This window comes from Cottoperca gobio, chromosome 15, assembly GCF_900634415.1.
Source record: "Cottoperca gobio chromosome 15, fCotGob3.1, whole genome shotgun sequence".
Classification (NCBI taxonomy): domain Eukaryota; kingdom Metazoa; phylum Chordata; class Actinopteri; order Perciformes; family Bovichtidae; genus Cottoperca; species Cottoperca gobio.
In genome coordinates, this window is record NC_041369.1 from 12,240,151 (window position 1) to 12,262,030 (window position 21,880).

The 21,880-nt window shown below is 39.0% G+C and overlaps 1 protein-coding gene across 1 annotated transcript; it reads right to left on the reverse strand.

Moving 5' to 3' along the window:
* Nucleotides 1-1,277: 1,277 nt before the first annotated feature.
* hcrtr2 (hypocretin (orexin) receptor 2) lies at nt 1,278-19,813 on the reverse strand. The gene is made up of 7 exons (XM_029450288.1): nt 19,603-19,813; nt 8,456-8,634; nt 5,844-6,087; nt 2,741-2,856; nt 2,419-2,639; nt 2,037-2,158; nt 1,278-1,748 (listed from the first exon to the last, which is right to left on the reverse strand). Exons 1-7 carry the CDS (start codon nt 19,811-19,813, stop codon nt 1,591-1,593), a joined length of 1,251 nt encoding a protein of 416 aa, XP_029306148.1. The 3' UTR covers nt 1,278-1,590.
* Nucleotides 19,814-21,880: the final 2,067 nt, after the last annotated feature.

Sequence of the window (21,880 nt, forward strand, 5' to 3'; positions counted from 1 at the left end):
CCATATGGTGGCGTATTGGCTGCAATTATCTTTACCAATTATGTGCTGGTTGTAAATATTCATAAGAATAATATTATGTTCAGTATCCCTCTTCACAGGAATGTTATGCTTTTATCCTCTCTCAGGAAACGATTCAGTGTGAGCCAGACAGCCTGAGAATAGGAGAGATTGTGGTGGACTTTCACTGTCCTTCCTAAAGCAATAATTATTATGAAAGAGAAACATTTTTCAGATTGGAAAGTTGCCCATTCAGTTCTTGGACGAACTGGATTACTTTTGGTGGAGAACATGAATATCTTATTACTGCCTCATTACCAGCGCTGAGAAGCCCTTGAGCAGCGCCCTTAACGCCCAACTGCTCTGCAGGAGCTGCTCAGTGGCAGATAACACTGTGGTTGTACTGCAGCCTCCAGGGAACTAAAGAAAAGTGAGGGTCAGTAGAGGTCAGTCATTGGAAACCGTAAGATATACTGCAGTATTTAACTGTGAAAGTCAATTATTTAGCTTTCTTTTTTATATTTAAATAATATGTAATATAATATAATATAGTATTTAATTGAATTAAAATGCATTTAGTTATTCAGGCTTATTGGTGAGTTAGTTTCCTCAGCAATGCTGCAAAGGCTTTTTTTTTTTTTTTTTTTCATAGCCAATACTGTAGTCAATGCACATGCTTGAGGACTGACATTGTTGATTTCTATCCCTAAACTTAAATCTTAAGCACATTTCAGGACATGTCTTGATTGCACATTTTAAAATATAGTTTGGTATTGGTATAAAAATACTTATTTTCCACTGTTGTTTTGAGCGGACAGTGTCTCCCGGGCTCTGAAGCTGATGGTAAAAGGTGACATTTCAAAAGGAACCATTGAACAGACCATAATGGGCGAGCGTGCAGCTCCAATAAAGATGTTTATGATGTTTAAATTGACATAATTTCCATACTGTTTATGCAAAGAATCATTCATTCAAATTCATTTAATACTAATGAGGGAGACAGAAACCTGATTAGTTATAAGACGTTCTTCGCTCTGCCGTTGTTGTAAAAAAATAAACAGTAAATAAATATGAATAAGTACTCTGTAATAATATCCATGTGCAATTCACATCATGTCATTTTACCCATATATCATGAAATAAATACGGTATGAGTTGTTAAAGATGCCATGTGTAAGATATGGCCAGAAATTTGGCTTAACATTTAAAAAATAACTAATATTGTAATTGTATAATTTATGTAATGTGTTGCAGATACTGTATGTCTACTGACACCTGCTAGCCCTGTATTATAACACTTGTTTCCCCCTATTTGGTTGGAGCATGTAGCCAGGAATTACACATCGCACCTTTAAATACTAAACATTCAAATGGTGTCGTTTGATACTAAAAGACTAAAATTACAAATGATTGCCATGTCCTACTGTGTTCAGGATCAGTGAGAAGGTCTTCAGAAAACGCTGGTCATTTCTCTAAAGCTCTTAATTGTCCTTGTGAAAATGCTGAGACTTTACTGTCTATTCAAATATCTGTTATTTTATGTCTACCTTAATGATGAATTTGTCAAAAGAATTTCCCACCTGGATTATAAGACTACACTACCTGATCTGATATGCGTGACAAATTGTCCACGTTGTTCACTTGAGTTGACAGCGACTTCCGGCTGTCTGTGCTCGCTATGGGCCTCGTCCTCTGTGTTTGATTTTGACCTTGGCAAGAAAAGGCTGCTTTGAACTCCCCGCGGAATTTCCCTGGTAAAAAACAGAAACAAAAACCATTCAGTTTGGACGTTTTCAAAAACTGAATTTTTCAACAGCAAAGATGCATATGTCATTATCAAGGCCAGAGAACTTTAAAACATGGACATGAATGTAAGTCTTTTGTGACAAATGTACCTTTATCTTAGATGAATATTTGTATTTGCACAACATAATATCTGAGAAATTTAAACCAGTGAGCTGTTGTGGCCAAGATGTCCACTAGAGGGCAGTAATGAACCCACACAACTGGTCTGAGTGATGAGGAGGTTACAAACTTACCGCTGAGAAAATTGTAGATGATGGGATTTGCTGCACTGTTGGCATATATGAGCCAATGTGAGAAAGTGAACCATGCATACACTGTCTCTCTGTCATTTGTTTTCTTGAAAGTCCCAAAGACTCTGCAGGGAAAGTATGACATGTGTCAGTTAAATACTCTTAATTACATTATTTTAAATCAGGATTGCAGAAAACAAGCAACAATTCAGTACTTTACATGAACTCTATCAATCATTATCAAGCATGAATCTACAGGTGAGCTGAAGAGAGTTCCTGATGTAAAAGAAATAAAGAAATGCTAAATGTGAGCCTATGGTTTAAACAATGTCTATGTTTGAATGGCTTTTGATCATTAACGCAGCTGAGCTTGAGGTAGTTTTACCTTTTCATGACATTCAGCACGCTGATTGGCAGGTAACACAGGGTGAAAACAAAGAGCACCACAATCAGCATGCGAGCCGTCTTTCTTCGGGCCCGGACCTGTTTGACCTCTGCACTAACCGTGCTGGTCCTGACCCTCATGGGCTCTCCCGGCCCCGGAGCCGAAGCTGAGCACTGCATGGACCTCCACTTCCTCTGCAACACTGATGTGCTTCCAGGAATCTGTTGATTAAAGATATGCATAAATCAGGCTTTGTAAAATTGTCTTTGTAAGAGCTTATTTGTCACTTTAAAAAAAAAAACCATTGCGCTGGAATACAAACCTGTTGACACCACAGCTTGTGACATATCTGGATGTACGCCAAGACCATGAGACATAAGGGTGCAAAGTATGTAACAATGAAGAAACAGATGTGGTACACCTTTGGGTAGATCTCAGCTGTTGAAAGATGAAACATCATCATCATTTGGTTGAAAACTGTCTAGTATCACAGGAATAACCGATAACCGAATGTAACACAAGGCTATCTAACGCCAGTTAGGTTAGAGCTGCTGGGGTGTAAACCCCAAAACAAATACACAATGGCTGTTCCTGTCCTGAACAAGTATTTATTTTTTATTTTTCCAAGTTCTGCCTGTCGAGATCTGCACTTTCCTCGCTGGAGCGTGCACAGATGGGCTAACAACATTCGAAGCAGGTGAAACTACCAGACATTGTAATGAATTCTAAGCCAAATAGAATTGACATTAAAATAATGATGAATAATCGGAAGTCTATAGTTTACGAACATCTAGAGTCATAAATGGTGTATTAGAAGCATTTCCTTGATATGATTGGTCTAACATTTGCAAGGTTTCCTTAATAATCTCTTAATATTATATATATTATATATTATATATATTATATATATAAAGACGATGACGTCCATCAATCTGTTTTTAAGCATTTCAGACATTGATACCAAAATGTTATTCTATAATATATAGGCACTGCTGCTTCTGATGCTACAGGTCCTGCGTCACCTCACTGACTGTAGCTGCCTTGGATACCGGTGCTCTGGCTGCTGACGCTGTGGCTTCCGATGTTAACGCTCCTGATGCTGAAACTGTGGCAATCCAGTAAGGAATCCGTGGCTTCTGGATCCTGAAATGTTTGAGGGGATCAATGTTCACTGTTTTCCCCAAGCAGGTCAGCTCTGTTGCCTTCTAGTGCTGTTACTGGTACTGTTACTGATTTCAGTCTCTCTGTGTCTGTGTTGTTCCTCATCTCATCCAGGCGTTCGAGTTGCACACTGAACTTTCTGACACCTGTATAAAACTTACATTTTACAGTTATATCACTTTGATGCAAGTGACACTTCCTGCCAAAGATAAGAGGGAATACTTTTCTTTCCAGCTGTCACAAGTCTGGTAGCAACATGACCCAGATGTAGACACTGACATAGTTAGTTAACTCAATACAAAAGTCTGTAAACAGGAGAACAGTTGGCAACTGGCAGGCAGTCAAATCAGGATACAAACATCCACTGAGGCAGGAAGACATGCTAATCAGAAGCAGACAGCAGGACTCTGACAACAGGTAGTCTGGCAGGTAATGTATTGTGAGCTGCCCTATAAATATACTGGAACTGATAGCTGATGAGAAGCAGCAAGGAGGTGACTAAGCACCTATTCAGACCTGACATTAACATGCGTGTTTTGTGAGCCGATCACAAGTGGACAGCTCTAAGTACAGGTGTGATTGCACCCAAGACAGATGTGACATCCGCCCACCTGCTCTCACTCCCGGCTCTCTGGAGCTCTCTGCCCTACGATTCCCTGGTTTCAAAGGCAGCGGTGTCAGCGGCAGGGAGGTCACGGAGGGACCATCGGCACACATACTGTACCGGTGTCGGGCGGAGAAAAATTAGTCATCACACGTTTCTGTAATAACGTATGGTTTATGTGAGAGTAATAACTGAAATGTGTACACACACACCACACACATAACAAAAACAAATGTTGGATGTACGTGTAATGCCAGGTCTGAACAGGGCCTGAGTCAGCGGGAGGTTGACTTATTGGAGGTAACAGGTAAATGAATGGAAGAGAGGAAGAGGATGCACCATGAAAGAAAAAACAGCTCCGGCAGAATACTGAAAGCACACCACCTTCTCTCAGGAGACATAGGAGTGAAATGGTTTAACAACACATTATTCTGGCTTGACAGTGGTCTGAGAAAGAAAGGGGTGAAATTCTTGGCAGATAGCAAGATACACTTCGGCCGAATAACTCATCTGTAACTTTATTTCTGGAGATCTATGAATCAAATGTTTTTATCAGAACATTTTGGGTCCATTTTGGCTCGACGGTGTGAATTTCACACCTTCAACAAAGACCTCTCAGCAGCTACAATCACTTCTGTTAAATACTGTGATACATCCACCGCTTAACTCTAGTAACACTTCATATAAAACTGTGATAGGAATCAAATGGTGTTATCACACACTTTATTTGATCAATTTATTGACAGTGAATCTGTCACCCGACACCAACATGTTGGTATATTGTCTGAAATGCTTAAAAGCACATCGAGAACATTGAATAACAACAGAGAGTTTGCCTTCGGAGATATTGGAATTTCAAAGCAGTCTTATCAAGGAAATGTTACTTCTACTGAATCTAATAAAATATTGATTTATTGCTGGCTTTCTAAACGTCATCCAGCTCTCAGCATAACACTGTTAACCTGTTGATACAGACAGCTTCAGCTTACATTAGAACAGATAAACGCACTGTGTAATCCATTCCTTACACGTTTGCTCTTGTGTTTTTGGTTTTGGAGAGGTGATAAAAGTAAAAAAAAAAATTGAATTTTCTCCTTAAAGAAAGCCTACAAATGACATTAAACTTTAGCTTTGAGATATTTATAATTGGTACAGCTGTAATGTTTTTAGTACTCAAATATTTATTTACCTTTCATGTGTGGATGGAGAAAGTAATCAGTGCTTCATGACATTCATATCAAAAGCCTGCCCCAATTATTACAACCTAATGAAGGTGAGGTTGAAAAGCTTTTCCTCTTTGCACGGTTCTCCTCTACTGAGCATTTAAATCAGAGGCGCATCGATTATATTATCTGAACTCCAGCAGCATCCATCATCATCCATTCTAATGTATTAGTCTTCATAAAGCCTGTGAACGGTGCTCTGCTCTCATAATTATAATATCATAAGGCAGCTAAATAGCATCAGACACGTACACCGCGCACTGAGTAAATAAGGCTCTCTTCAGGGTTGTGTCTCTTTAAAAAACAAATAGCGTTGTGAGCGGGAGTCGTCCTTTTAGTTTATTTAGACATTTGGTCTCAGTTTAATCCGTGCATCTGGCAACAAGGCAGATTTGGCACAATTTGCATGTGTGTGAGAAGGATTTTTGAAAACTAACCTCCCCAATGTTCATCACACACTGTGAACAGGCTGGTCTTGTTTGTTAGTTGAGGCAGCAAGCTGCTGCACTCCATCACAATAGCCTGAGGGATCATAATGATGCAGGACACAACCCAAATAACGACAATACTCTTGCGAGCCCTCTTTGCTGTGCTCTTGAACTTCAGCGGGTGGCAGATCGCATACCAACGGTCTTGGGCAATGCAACTCAGTGTTAGGACTGATACCGAAACAGAGATGGTCTGGAGAAAAGAAAAAGCAAAGAAGCACCCGTTAGATAGAGACAATATTATTCTGGGAATGGTATTTTCTGTACTTTCAGTGAAAATAGATCCCATAGATCAATAGTAAGCATAAGGAACATAATTAAAACATTTTGCTGGAGATATGCTTTAAATACAGCCTTCTTATTTAAAGGGTCAGCGCAGTCCTTTTTCCTTTTAGACCCATGGGTCAGGCTTTTAAAAGTCACACATTTTGTCTGCAATAAGAATACGTTCCAACAGACAGATGGCCTGAATGTCAAAACATCTTTTAGCAATTTTGCAATACAACATCAGGCTTAATTAAACATCAGGGTAAAGATTGTGGGGGGGACTTCAATAACACAATGATTACTTGAAGGTTTTTCATTTCCGAGGCGAATCAGAATAGCAATCACTCGTATTCAGTAAAATTGCTGCACTTGCTTTCATTTGTAAGTCAAGCACACAGTTAAGTTAATCCAGTGTTTCAGAACAAAAATGCCGTTATGGTGATCAAACCGGGATCCAGCAGCACTGTAGAGTCACAGTGAGGAGTCTTTGCAGGGCTCAGTTATTCTGACAGGGCACTCTCACCACTATCGAAATTACACACCTGCCTTGCTCTCAAGGAGAGGAGTCAGAGACGTACCAGATGAAGCGAGTTTTCCATTATGGATCTGTGGAATTGGACTGTTGAACGTTACATGTGACATGTGGTGGTGTGTTCATGTCCTGTGGGAAATACCTGTTCCATCACTTTGTGATGTTTAGCTAAAGGGATGTCAATAAATAAAAGAGGGGAGTAAATATTGCCTTGTAGGCAGCGGGGGCCACATCCTCAGAAAATAGTTCTCTGCCTAACATAAATCCAATATTAGATTTACAGATATGTTGAGCTAGGTGGGGAGAACTTGAAATTGCTGCTGATATTAAAGGCTGAAAACTGAACGTGATGCAATCACAGAAACCACAGGGATGGGACCAGCCTGTAGGCAACCTGCAAGGCATCAGTAGCAACTTCAAATATGACAAGCTAGCCTGAGGCCACACTGAATTTGTCCTTCCTTGGAGACTACATTACAGGTCATTTAGCAGACAATCTTATCTATAGTGACTTACAGTGAACTAACTACAGGGACAATACTGTATGTTATATTATATTCTACAGTGAAACTGGTCAGATATTTCATCAAATGTAGGCACAATGTGATCACAGGCAGCAGATGTCCACTTACACAATGCAACACACCCTCACTTCCTGTGTAGACAGCTAGTTAAAAGACAAATAATGGAGTCAGAGCACTTCCTTGTTGGTGAAACACTGTCCGAAGCAGAGAAGCTAGGCCCTTTTTCAAAAATGACATAATGACTTGTGTATTGCTTTGTCACTTTTGCTGCATTAAACCATTCCCTCTTGTGACCATAACAATATTTAATTGAGTGCAACTATCAACCAAAGACTTAAACTATTTCAATTTATTTCATTTCAATATTCATATATCAACATTTATTCATGACACTGTTTCCTCAGCTGTTTTTTGTCATTTCATTCAGGAATAAGATATTTAATTGGATTTATAACATACTGTATTGCAGATAGAGATAGCAGTAAATGTTCCTGTCTTGGGGATGTCAGTATGGAAACGCCTGTAGGATGTCACTTAAAATGCACCACCACCACACCATACGCTGCGATATAGTGAAGGTGATTACTTTCATATAGTTTTGTGTATCAATGTGAGTAGGATGTAGGATTTTTATCCACTCTCTCAACACTGATGTACTATATATATCAATGCGGCCTGCAGTGTGATGGAAAATGGACTCTACTGGGCATATGTAATGGCACTGTGTTGTTGCATAGAATTTAGAAAATGGAGAGAGCAAAAAACATGACCAAGGCATTAAATAACCATGGGATAACATCTCACGGGATGAGAGAAAGAAAAATATGAGAAAGAAAAGTGTAAGAATAATAGAAACACAGGTCCTGGCTTGTGCTCCTCCTGCTCTGCTTGGCTTGGTTTGCACGGTCTCTTTTCTCCTCACCTTTCATGAAAAAGTGGAGTTGAGTGGAAGTGGTCAGTCGGAGGAGGAGGAGGAGGAGGAGGAGGAGGAGGAGGAGGAGGTTCACCTGTGCTGCTGTGCTGTGAAGCTTTCAAAGCTGACAGGCATGATCCCTCCCTCTCAGCTCCCGATTCCTTTGTTGCTGTGTAACATTCCCTCATCTATGTACACACTCTTTTACTGATTTCCACACAAGGTTATTTTAATAAATGATTTTAAATCTGGATTTTATGAGCGTAGTGGTTTGGATCAGGTCAAGATTTCTACCATCCTGTTTGAAATATCAGATGTCTCTTACCTGCAGATAAGGCACAATTTTGCAAAGAGTTTTTCCAAAGAACCACGTCTCTGTAATGTCTACGACCAGACTCGCAGGCAGGCAGATGATGGTGACCAAGACATCGGCAAAGGAGAGATTCACTATGAAGTAGTTGGTCACGGTGCGCATGTGACGGTTTTTCCACACTGCAAAACAAACTGAAAATGACGCACAATCAAAGATCGCCCAAAAAAACTTATTACATTCAGTGCAGTCTCTTTAAAATTTGAATCAATACTGACTTGAAGGCATGTTGTCAATCATACAGTTTGAATTAAAAATTAATGCTAGTCCTGTGTAAATATGTTCCCCTTGGCAAATATGAATCAATCAAAAATGTACAAACAGCAAACTAACTTTCAATGTGTTCGTGTGACATTACGTGCCGAGACTGTCACAGTGTTTTCTCATTCATAGAGGTGAATTATCAACAGTTTTTCATCACAAATCTCGTGGTAACTATATCTAATCCAGTGTGTATCATTTATTAAATTATTAAATATATATAGTATCATTTTAAAACTCATGAAAAATAAGGCCTAAACTGTTCATGTGAGTATCAACACTACTGTACATTTGTTTTTGATCCTCCGTGCTCTGAAAAGAGACTGGTCAAATAACTGAGGATGTTCAACTGTAGCTCAGAGGATGCCATTCAGCAATGTCAATTGTAAATGAACTGCATTTATATATCACTTTTCTGCTCTTAGCAACCACTTAAAATGCTTTATAACACAAGCCAGCCTTTACCTATTCACACACACATTCATACACTGCTGGAAGAGGCTATCATACAAGGTTCCACCTGCTCATCAGGAGGGATAAACATTCAAACGCAATATCGGGTTCTTGCCCAAGGACACTACGACATGTAGACTGCATGCGCCGGGATCAACAACCTTACAATTAGTGAACGACCGCACTAACTCAGACAGGTTGTAAGCGAGCGGTTTAGCGAGACGATTTAATGTCATTTATTTGAAAATAAATATTATGGGTAATAATCCCACATCGTGCGCGCATAACTACGCTGAGTAATTGTGTCTAAGTTATAAAACATTTTCCACCTCTTTGTTCAGTTTGCACTGCTGAAATGTCTTTCGTAAAGTACATTGCTTTCTTGTAACTGCAAAAACACATAAGAGTACATCATATATAATCTTAGTACATGTAGTGTGCAACTAGGGCAAATCTTTGAGTATGAATTACTCATGGATTTATTCATACATGGCGTAAGAGGACAGTTGTGTGCTGTCAAGAGACAGATAGAAGAGGCCTTGCTGGGGGAAGAAAGTGTCTACTCTTAATTCAGGGTACTGTACCTGTATGCTGCATGATATCTGCTTCAGATAATATCCCATAGTTCCTTTGACGATATGGGATCTTATTTTCAGCAATAATCCACAATACAATGGAAACATCCTGATGGATTTGTGTTGAGGGAACCAGGGAAAATAATGAAATATTTGGCTGCCTTGATAGCTGGAAAAGGTCAGTGTGGTACATGTCAATCAAAAACAGTCCTAAGAAGAGGTCTTATCAGGCATCGTAGGTCAACACGTGTGTAGGTGAACCAGGGGCAGACAGGGCACTTAAACTCTTTTACCTGACTGTCAGTGAACTCATGCTGCAATATAAACAAATATTCTGACTGCACTTCAATTATTTTGTGCATCATCAGTATTGGGCTTGTTAACACATCAACTAACGTTAGTTAGAAAACTTTAATTGACTGAATTTATTGAAAAATGGAGCTTATTAACATGAATACTTTGTAATATATGTTTTAACTCTCCTATAATGGGAACAGCACTCAGTGGGAGCAGTGATGCTGTGGACTGAAGGATGCTGCAGGTCAGGAGTAAGTATGGTGTTTGAGATACGAAGGACATCACAGAGATGCTGTCGCTCATTTTGGTTCTCAACCTGCTTTTGTTCAGAGTTAACAGAAAGTGTTTGCTCACATATTTGAGTGGGGAAGTGAACAGTCAACATTGATGTTGTGTAGTTGTGTCTCAAAGAGACGGAGCTTCACACAGAATGCTTTCAAGTGCGCAGTAGGCTCTTGTTCAGTGTTGAGATGACCAGTAAGATTAACTAAACAGGTCTGCCAAACATGGAGGGTCACTCAGCTCATGAAGAGGTCGCTCCTTCTCTTTCAAAAACAGATCGATTTCTGATCTCAGGGAATAAACCCGCTGCAGCACGGAGCCGTCACTCAGCCAGCGCACATCAGAACTGTGGAGTGATCCCCGATCGACATCAGACAGGAAAGCTTTAAATTCTCTGTGGTAAAGTCCTCGTGCTCCAATTATGTTGTGCCCTTTAGACTCCTAAGACCAAGCAGCTCTTCCGTAACGCAAAAGTTATCATCAACTCCCCGCAAAACAAAAAAAACAGCTGTGCGGCGTCTGTTGCATCTGTGCTCTCATCACATGCAATCCAGTAAGAATCTAAAGCACAAGCTTTATCTGACACTTGATGTTTTAAGTTAGCTGACAAGTCAAAACTGTGTTTCTGTGTTAGAACTAAGAAGTACAAAACATTTCAAGCACAAGTTTCTATCTGGGCCATATTCCATTATACTTTTAGAATTTGCTGCGGGCCAATTAAAAATGGACCACGGCCGCAGTTGGCCCGCGGGGCGTAGTTTGGACACCCCTGTGCTAGAGGAACCATGCAGGCTCTATCATAAAGAATACAGAAACATCTAGACCACATCTCATCTTTCAGAACCCCACATCAAAGAACACATTATCATAAACCCTGGAGGACCACTCATATTCAGCACTTGTTCAGAATCAAGAATAAGAGAGATAGAACTGTTTCCACTCGCTGAATTGTGTTGCATTATTTCCTGTGTTTTGTTCAGAGTCTGTTTTCTTCCAGTTTGTTTTGTGAAATGTTTGTACTTTTACTTTCAATATAGGAATATAAATACATTGTCTTGATTAATTTCTGGAATTTGTGTCTGGATGCACCTCACTGGGGTTTGGATAATCAGGCTAACAGTTAAATATGTTGATGTAGGTCAATTTGTTATAATGTTCTATTAAAAATGATAGATTGTGCACACCACAGTGCTCACACCATTACAGCTCCATTAGACTTTAGTCGTTGATGGTCGCATTAAATAAAATGACTCCCTGTAACGTGACAGCTTGTACAGAAGAGAGGAACTTGACTTTGTAGATCCATTACTCATTTTGCGTGATAAGTCATTCTTAGTTCTTAGTAACCACTACTAGAAAGTTGCTTCAGAGTTAATAATATTTATGCAGTTTAGAATGAGATGGTATTTGTACTAAAATAGAGATTGGACCCAAATTCAGAACATCGATGAGACAGCAGGATAATTTGTTTAAGTAAGTTTACAGGTGACAAAATTCCAAGTAGGCAGTTGGTCCAGCAGGCAGGTAACAGGCAGGTAACAGGCAGGTAAAAGGCAGGTAAAAGGCAGGTAACAGGCAGGTAACAGGCAGGTAAAAGGCAGGTAACAGGCAGGTAACAGGCAGGTAACAGGCAGGTAAAAGGCAGGTAACAGGCAGGTAACAGGCAGGTAACAGGCAGGTAACAGGCAGGTAACAGGTAGCGACATGTCCACACAGCACTAAAGCACTAAACATGAATACATGAAATAAAAGGAAAAACATGAAACAGGGCAGATTATGACAGTATCACTGTAAAAAAGAAAAGAAAATGTTGTATTTATGGTAAAAACAAAACCCTGGCAGCTGTGGTTGTCAGAATTTCACTGTAATAAATACAGTAAAACTTTACAGAAAAAGAATATAGATTCTGCTGACTTTGTGGTTTGAGTTTAATCCCATATTTTACTGTATAAATACAAGTTTTTACCAAAGAAATAAATGCTGTTTTGCCATATAATTAACATGAAAATATGAACCCGTTGTGCAAATGCACCAACATTATTTGGCTATTAGTCTAACATTACTGCTATAACTAGAAATTGAGGTGTATTTCTAGGGGGGAAATTTTATTTTAAATATTCAGTTTTCTTCATCATTGAACAGTATGTTGATGGTCAGATATGTCGACCATACTTCATCTTTTATCTAGCGAGTAATGACTAAAAACTTACGAGGGGCTTTATGCACAAATTAAGTGATGGAATTACAAATAACTGACGCAACCCTGTGCAGCTCTGCAGGCTGAAACACTTAGGGATTGTTGTAGTTCAACTGCCCATATGTTTGAGTCCTAACAGCTCTCAGTAACCAAGCTGTACAAAAGGTATTTGGACTGTAGAAATGGCTCCTAAAATGGCATTATCTTCTTTTTGCATTTTTCATATTCTTGCAAAGTTCCCACAATACTCCTATTTTCATCATGAGCAGAAACAGTACTGCTACTGTTAAATTGACCAATTCCTGTTGCAGCCATATGAAGCTCAGCGTAAGTTCAATGAGGAAGACTACTTTTATGCATCATTCATTCTCAATTCTCTCCCTCAATCCACGGCATCTACTCTTTTGGTTAACCAACTAGATTTTGCCACGATCTCAAACAGCCAATCATGGCGCTGCTGTCAAACTTTAAATCTGTTCTCCTCTCTGCTGCCGTCAGCTGTCATTTCATTATCCGTCATCCTGCTTTCTATGGTTTTTAGGGGGACCACCTCTACGTGTGTATAATTGCTTTTTATGTATGCAGGCAGTTTGCTTTTTTAAATAAAAGTTATTTTCCAAGAGGACATTTGCTTTAACCATTACTATTTACAAAAGAATATAAATGATTATACATCAGTCAAGTTTACCAGTACACATTAGCATGTGGACATACGTTATTATTTAAATATGCTGTTTGATTTCAACACAACATAAGAAGAACTCCTCACTCAGCAAGCTAGACCTCAGATGTTGGCACACACACAAACAGAATGAACTCATAACTATTTAGGAATTATTTGGCTTTGAATCAACTTAAGACTTTTGTATATGTGCTGTGGGTGGTGTGTGGCTTACACAGCAGCAGTTATATACACCTGCTGTATGTCAAAGACCCTCTTGGATCTCCTGTTGTAAAATAATACAATTTAGTACTAAACCCAAAGGCATGCATCTGATGCTGATGTTTGCTGCTGGCTGGACAAGTTAAGACGGATATGTAGAGCGTCATAGTTTGAAGCGTAGGGCCGCTGAACAAGCTGCCGCATTTAACAAGTTGGAAGTGAGAATGTGTGGATGAGAATTAACAAACAGTGAAGTTATGGGGTTTAAAAACAAAACAATGAGCTGAAGATGCTAAAACGCTCCATTGAGCTGAGGGAATATTTCTCTACTCAAACAACTCCTTTCACAAACACATAGTGATTTGATCCAGTATATATAAGAAGTTGTTCATGATGTCATTATTTGAAGGGGCCCACTGGCTCTGCTCACACCTTGCTATTTAACTTATATTAGTGTTATAGCTTCCTTCTTTGAATCCATTACGCCAAGAAAAGGTACACAGCAAGGTGTGTGTTGTTTCTGAAGTTCAGCAGGCTACTCACGGTGTCCAGCGGTCTTCTAGTTGATGAATGAGTGAAAAGGCAACTGTTTGTGTGTGTGTGTGTGTGTGTGTGTGTGTGTGTGTGTGAAACTTCATTAAAAAACCAAAAAAGAATATGCCGCGGCAACCCAAAGCAAAGAAATAAGATAAACTTAAACTTTTACTTTGTCAAATGAATGAGTAAGTTATTCAAAACCCGTTGAAAAACTATCTCAGCTCTTGGCATCCTGAAGCTGCATGCACTGTGCACAGCTTGTTGTAATGACTGTGACACCATCAACAGGTGCCAAATGAACAACAATTCAATGCCATGGTTGGCCACATGGGGGTGGGGCACACACACAACCTCACAGTCTAGTTCATTATATTAACCTTTCTTTTAATATGTGGCTGCTACACACCCTATTGTTCTAGGTGCAGAATGTAACAATAAAAAAATGGAGCCAAATTTGTTTTTTTCTCTTGTCTATGTCTTTGAGGGCATCTTAGGCTTTGACTAAGAGACATATTTTGCTGATTGGCCGTTCCAGAGTGCTGGTCTTTATTTTCAGAAGTACACTCCTGACATCCCCTTAAGTCTGCTTTTGCTTCAGTGACTCTACCCACGATTCATAAGCCTCCATTACTGTCTACCACCACTACAATATCTTTGAAGATTCTCTTGGTGTGATTACACTTCTGCCTTGCTTTCATCAGAAGAAGATATTATTTTATCCATCAAGTACAAAAGAGGTTTGAAATGTATTGGACATGGTTATATGGAGTTGCTATATATCTCTCCTGGAACAATTCAGGTGGGAGAATGAGTTGCACTTTGAGCTGTAATAGATGATTTAGTGTAAGGGGTTTTGGGTCACTTGAAGTTGTTGTTAGAGGATGAATGTGCAGTATTGCCTTGAATTCACATATGACTGTTTCCAAGCTTTCCTCCTTGGAAGAGTTTGATGCTGTGCGGTGGAAAGAAGGATCCTCTATTGAACAAATCAATCTTTCCCACACCCCACCATGTGAAGATGATTTCATACCTTTTACCTAAGCTTCTGCTTCTCTTGGCTTCTATTGGACCAAAGCAATATACTCCAACAAGTGCGAAAGAAGCTTACTCAGGTGTTAGACAGTCTCTGGGGAAATTCGTTCACCAAGAGCTGAGTGGAGGTGTCTGCATTTTACACACTCTGACATAAGCTTTCTTGCGAGGGAGTTACCAAAGACTTTTCCACTCTCTTCATGTCATTTAATGAAATAAACAAGAATTACAGTGCACACTGGTGGTTGTTCTTTTCTTTTATTAGGCCATTCCATTTTTCTGGACTTGGTTCCTGTGACTGGACTGTTTTACCAATTTCCTTTCTTTTCAGATGCAGTTCTTTAGTCAGTTTTAGAATTTCAAGAGCCAGGCGACTGCCTTTGTAAGTCGGTGCCAAGATGAGAATGGATCAGGAAACCAATAATGCTGTGTTGTTCTTTCACTGTTGTATTGACTGTTACTCGTTCCTTCTTTATCTCAGGGTCATCTGGACAAATTAAAGTAAATTCAGTAAACTCTGCTCTTTGGAGAAAGACCGCTCCATTTTTTCCAAAGATTTGATCTTATAAGGGCTTCAACAGTTAGACTTCCAGAGGAGTCTGCTGGATTATCTTTAGTGTTGATGTATCTCCACTTATTGTCACCTGACACTTCTCTGATGACACTAACTCAATTTGCACAAATGTCTGGAATCTTCTGCTGGTTAAGTGTGGACATTGAATAAGTTTACAGTTTAATAAAATTGAAAGAGGCAGAGCAGTCGAATACAACACAGATGGTTGCTTTCTTATGGTGGTAGACACCATGGTGTGGTTTATACCACACTTTTCCATTGTATTTTTCAATATCCAACATTGGTACATCTTCAGCATGACCTTTCTCTATGACACCTTTCAGGAAGGCAGTGTACTCTTCTTTAAACGTTGTGTCCTTTGGTAACTTTCTCATCATTCACAGACAATGATTGATTTCAGCCTTTTTCCATTATCCTCATGAATCTTTTGTGCTCCAGTGACATCTCAAATTTTTCCTCATAGACTCCTTCAGAGAAGTCATAGTTATGTTGCTGCACAGCAAGTCACAGCATAGATGACTGGATTGTTTTCAGTAGACAAGTTGTCTAAAAGTCCATTTACCAGCCATCCTAAGATGGTTCTGACGGCCCCATCGCCCTGGCTGTTGATATCCTGCCATCGTTCTAGAAACTTGGTAGCATTCATTCCTATGAGTAACTTAATGTCTGCATCAATGTGCGGTATATTAACTTCCTTTAGATAGGGCTGTCTTTTAAGCACTTGATCTGTGATTATAGGTTCTTGCGTAATTGTAATTTTATTCATGGTGTATGTCTCATCATGATTGCTAACTTCAAGGCCTGTGAATATACTGCTTCCAACTATTTTCGGTTGACCCATAGTGCGCAACAGGATTCTTGTTTTCTTTCCTTGGACTTGTAACTTCTGTCTGAGGGCTTCAGTGCAGAAGGTTGTAGAGATTCCTTGATCCAGAAATGCATGTGTTTGTTTTATCAGCTTTGAGTTTAATGCCTTTATTTGGGACATGTAAAGGATTAACAGAAAGTGGGACAGCTTGAATATTACCTGTAACTGTACAGAGATCAGTACACTTACAGACAATTTCTCTGTCTTTACTGGATGTTCTGATGTCTGTCTTTGCATAATGTAAGACTGTTGGATGCCTGAGAGTGCACTCTTTGCAGATCATTATCTCCTGACAATTTCTACTGAGATGTCCTCTGGTGAGACAGCCAAAACAATGAATGATCTTATTTTTCCAAATTTCATGCATGTTTCTAGTCCATGATTGATTGAAGGGGCTGTAGAAATGATATTAAGCTGGTAGAACTCAGAGGAGTGGTTGAGCTGGAAGTGAGCAGTGACAACACTATTTCTTTTATAAACTGGAGCAGTTCTGAGATTGGAGTCTTTGGTTGTTTTACTGTCTTTTTGGGTAAAATATCTTCAAAAACACCAAACAATAGATTCATGGCAATAATTGCATATCTGTCAATATACTCAACCCGATGACAAACTTGGCCCCTTCCTTGTTACATTCATAGTGAGCATAAAGTCCTATCCTCCACCTCTATTAGTTTTATTCATGGTGTATCCTTGGAATAACATTAATGTTTTCGAGCAGTGGCGGCGCTTGTTAGTTTTTTTCAAGCAGCACTTTATCGCTCAGCAAAATAAAAATAAAAGTCTAAAAACACACAACGTCCGGCCTCGTTTGTCTCAGAGATCTCGACCCCCCTCCCTTTCCCTTCCATTTATCGATTCTCCTTCCTACCTCGTCCTTATCCACATCCATTCATCCCCTGCTTATGAGAAGGAGGAGGAGGAGGAGGAGGAGGAGGAGGATAACTTTGAGTCTTCCCATCTCTCCTCATCCCTTCATCCATTCGTCCTCTCTCTCCTTCTCACCTCATTCCTTCCTATTCAATCTGGTGTATCATTCTCCCACATCTCATTAGGTAACGTCGGGGGCGTGTATTCAGATCGGGCAGAAACAGGCCTGAGTTCCCCCACACTGAGTCTCGCTCTGCCTGGACTTCAGCACGTCCTCCAGACAAGTCGACAACATCCCTCTCCCTCGTTCACTCCTCCCACCTCACCATCATTTATCATCCTCAAACCTTGTACAATTCCATTAAATCTTTAAACGACATATATTGTTGTGGTGTGGTCCTTGCTAGTGAAATAGAAGCTAAGATGATTTGAAAAGCCTTGTGCGTTGCTGTTCACAATTGTTTCCATTATGCTTCCTCATCTTATGGAGACAACTATAATGAGAACTTGTCAGATCTGAAACTAATGGCCCGTCTGATGAAACATACCAGGACTTTCTCAATCTTCCCCGGATTTTGTTGGACAAACATTGCAAATATTATCGGTAAATAAAAACGAGGGTTGGTCTGCTGGATAACCTCTGCAGAATTCAAGGAGAATTTATTAGCATATTTAGATTGTATTTTTCTGTGGGAGAGAGAAGACAAACTGGTGTGTTTGCTCCTTATTTATGGCTTTCGCATCTTCCAACCTTTGTATAAATACAAGCCTGCCGTATTACTGGTATCATTTGTGCTTTATTGGCCAAACGAAGAACCTATCAACTGCTTACAAAGTTGATATGAAATGGTGGAATTATTAGTATTATATTATTATATATATGGCTGCAACAGGAGTATTATTATATAATTATTGTCTGCAATAGTAAGCCTGTATTGCAACTAGAAATGACACAACTGATGAATTAACTAGTGTTCCTTCAATAAAATACATTTTATTAATTTAAATTAAATTAAATATCAATAATTTCTGACTCCTGTAATTGTATTCACATTTTCCAAATAATTATATTTAGAATATTTGAGTGAGATTTTTCTTTCCCTTGTGTGGCATAAAGTTAGGGAAAATGTGATATTGATAGACTGCTGTATAATGACAAATTACTACAACAGCACAACACTGAATTAAACTATGTATTTGCTATATGCATTGTTTCAATAACATTTCATGTTCTCCAACATGCATTACACCTCCTCTGTCTCACAGGAGGAGAAATACTGCAGTACATTTAGTTGCAAGAGAGATTATTAAGAAGTTGCACTATCTGCACAGCTGTAATCCAGGATCTTGTTTTAAACAGAGATACATTTTGTCCGCTTGGGTTTGCTGAGACAGCAATTATGACCAAAGAAATGATAATGATCAAGTAAATGGTTCAAGCTAAATAGCTTTAGATGATAAAAGAGGGAGGAATCCTGCAGTGAGATGAACAACACATTTTCACAAAAAGCCATTGGGAGTTGAGATTGAAATGGATCAAACTGAGCAAGTTGTTGTAATATCTGTTGCATCCCCTCACTGGTACAAAAACAAAACATTGCCAAATATTTCACAGTAGTTTCCCAATAAATTACTACTATATGTATTTGAAGTAGTGTCAATAAAAGTCAGAGCAGCAGCTGCATGGTCACTTTGAGTTCCCTTTAAATTAAGTGAAATTGTAGAATTGCTCCTGCTCACTTAATTTTCCTCATATTCTGAGTGTGAGCCTGAGTTATGAGTAAGTGGCTTTCTCAAATACATCAGAAAACTATAAACAGGAGCAAAACAACCCAAAAAGAGAAAATGATGGAGATTAGATGATATTGAGACAAAATGACAGTTGCCTGCTGTGCATCACGACGCCAGCCTATCAGTGTACACAGCCACCCCCTCCCGATTTTCCCAAATAACAGATTATGCCCACTGCCATTGTAATAAATAAAAAAGTGATATAATATGCACAATCTGCATCTTCAAACACATCTCTGGGAGTCCAATTCTGCACATGTCAAACTGCACTTTGCTGCACTGAGAGACGCGCTCTCCTCCTTGATCCCTCTACATCAGGAGCTGCGATTTCACCACTTGTTCATCATTAAAACAAAAAAACTTATATGCTTAAAATAACATATGCTCATTTAAATTCTCAAAAATGTTGTCCGAAGTGTACTTGTAGGATATGTGCAGGACTGATTGCGCATGAATGGGAAAGACATACCAAAGGTACAACTTACCCAACGAGTTCCCAATGAGTGAGACGAAGAAGACAATAATGTAAGCCACAATGAGAACCCATTCATACTGCTTGGGGTGTAAGTACTCTCTCCAGATGTATCTCAGAAGTTCGTCGTCATCGTAGTGCGGGTGTAACTCCGTGCTGTTGTTGGCCACATGTGCCGAAGATAAACACTCCTCGCAATCAGAATTCCCAGTGATCCCAGACATCCTCTGAAGTTTGTATGTATCTGTTGTATTCCTCCTGTTAACCGAGTGTCTGCAGTGACCGCAGGTTGTGGAGCAGACGCGGCACTGTAGTGCAATAATATCGCGCTTCACAGACCTTGTCAGTGTGACGCTGATCTCTCCTCTGTCTCCATGCACGAGCACAGCAGGACTCATACACTAACACGACTGTTTGTAGGGAGCAACACACACCCCTCAAGGAAATGGGGGAAAAAATGGGATGAGGAGAAGCCTCAGTGATGCAGAGGGATTATATTTGGAACATTTATGGTTCTGGACCTGATTGACTGATCCTAAAATTAGTTTTGTTTTTCTGATATGAACATTGAAATATCCCCACATGGGATTTGGCTCCTCTATAATACTTAATGTATGGTACATAATCATAATTGCAGGCTTTTATATCTCCTATTTTACTGCAAATCTTCTTTCTGGACATTTTCAATGTTGGTATTAAATCCAAGCTTGCATTCCTTTAAGATTTCAACTACTATAGGGCAATCCCAATTGTCGTTCATGGACAAGGTAATAAATGGAGTAGGCTTCACTGGTTAATAAGCTGCAGCAGCTTTTTCTACTTTGAATTCAGCGCAGAACTCTATGAGGAGCCTCTAAATGAGAAACATTGATGTTTCAAGGATTACCTAAAACCACCTCACACACTAAATTAGCCTGCATGGTCCAACAGCGCACTTATTAAATAAAATGATTATATTGCCTCAAAATGTTGGGATATTGATAGTTTGTCATGTAACTGAATGGTATAACAAGATTAGATTTCTTATTTACTAATATATGGGGAAAATAAAAGCTTAAATCATTACACTAAATGAAGTAAACTATTGTTGTTTGTCCTACTCCTTGGTGTGTTCACTGTCACAAGCTGAGGAAAAATTCTGCACTGCAATAGTTAAGGTATCATGAATCTGGACACCTCACTGTAACAAACAAATGTGCACATTTATTTGCTATCAAACATTCAAGACCTTATGTGACCAAAATGTGATGTTAGAGATGAAAGCCTTTGAGTGAGAAAAGAGGCCTCAGATGATGAAAGTGGTGGAAATCTGCAAACAACACATAACTGCACAAATGGCCGAAATGAAACGAATGGCTGAAATTGAGGTCAAAATGGATCAAATCCCTAATGGGAAGATTTGGTCCATGGTGTCATCTTTTGTTGCACCGGTGTACACTGGGATATTAGAGAACGGGTTTCCAACCATTTTTTGTCTGACGTGCCCCAGCTGAGCTACCAACCATGTTCCCAACATGTTATTTTAAATTGATTTCATGATACTTAACATTACTAATTAAGTGGAAATTGTTGCAATATTGTGTTGGACTTTGTCTGGTCTTTGGTAGCGATAAATCCCCTCGTATGGTGGGAAAGTGTTGAAAGACAGAAGTCTTAGAAGTTCAGCAACATAGATATAATTTTACCGCAAATTGATTTATAGATATATTTCTGCATGCTAAATATATCGTTAAGAATAAACAGATATGTAAAGTCTGAAGTATTGATTAGTGAGCTTTAGAGGTGCAGGCAGGCTCGCTGGGTCCAGTCTTAATGCTAAGCTAAGCTAACTGGCTGTAGGAGAGATCTTCTCATCTAACTCTCATCATGAAAGTATTTTCCAAATTGTTGAACTATTCCTTTAAGATGTTACAATAATAATAATAATAATAATAATAATAATAATAATAATAATAATAACAATAATAATAATAATAATAATAATAATAATATTAATAATGATATTAATAATAATAATGATAATAATACTTGCTATATATTTGAAGCATTGCCAATAAATGCCAGAGCAAAATAAATGAAACATGACTGAGATCCTGCAGATCGTTGTTCCTTGAGTCCAATGTATACTCATCAACATCATCAACATCAACAACAACAACAACAACAACAACAACAAAAAGCAGAACTCATATTCATCTTCGTAGCATGAATAATTGAGACACAGAAGCAAAAAATAGGCAAACTCTAGTATTTGTGCTTTTGAAATAATCTCCCCTGCAGAAACTGTCCAA

Coding starts and splice junctions, on each gene's coding strand:
- hcrtr2 (XM_029450288.1), bottom strand. CDS start 19,813: ATGTCTGGGATCACTGGGAATTCTGATTGCGAGGAGTGTTTATCTTCG. Junction 6,088..8,455: donor AAATTGTGCCTTATCTGCAG/GTAAGAGACATC, acceptor TCTTTTCTCCAG/ACCATCTCTGTTTCGGTATC. Junction 2,857..5,843: donor GTGTGATGAACATTGGGGAG/GTTAGTTTTCAA, acceptor ATCTTTCAACAG/CTGAGATCTACCCAAAGGTG.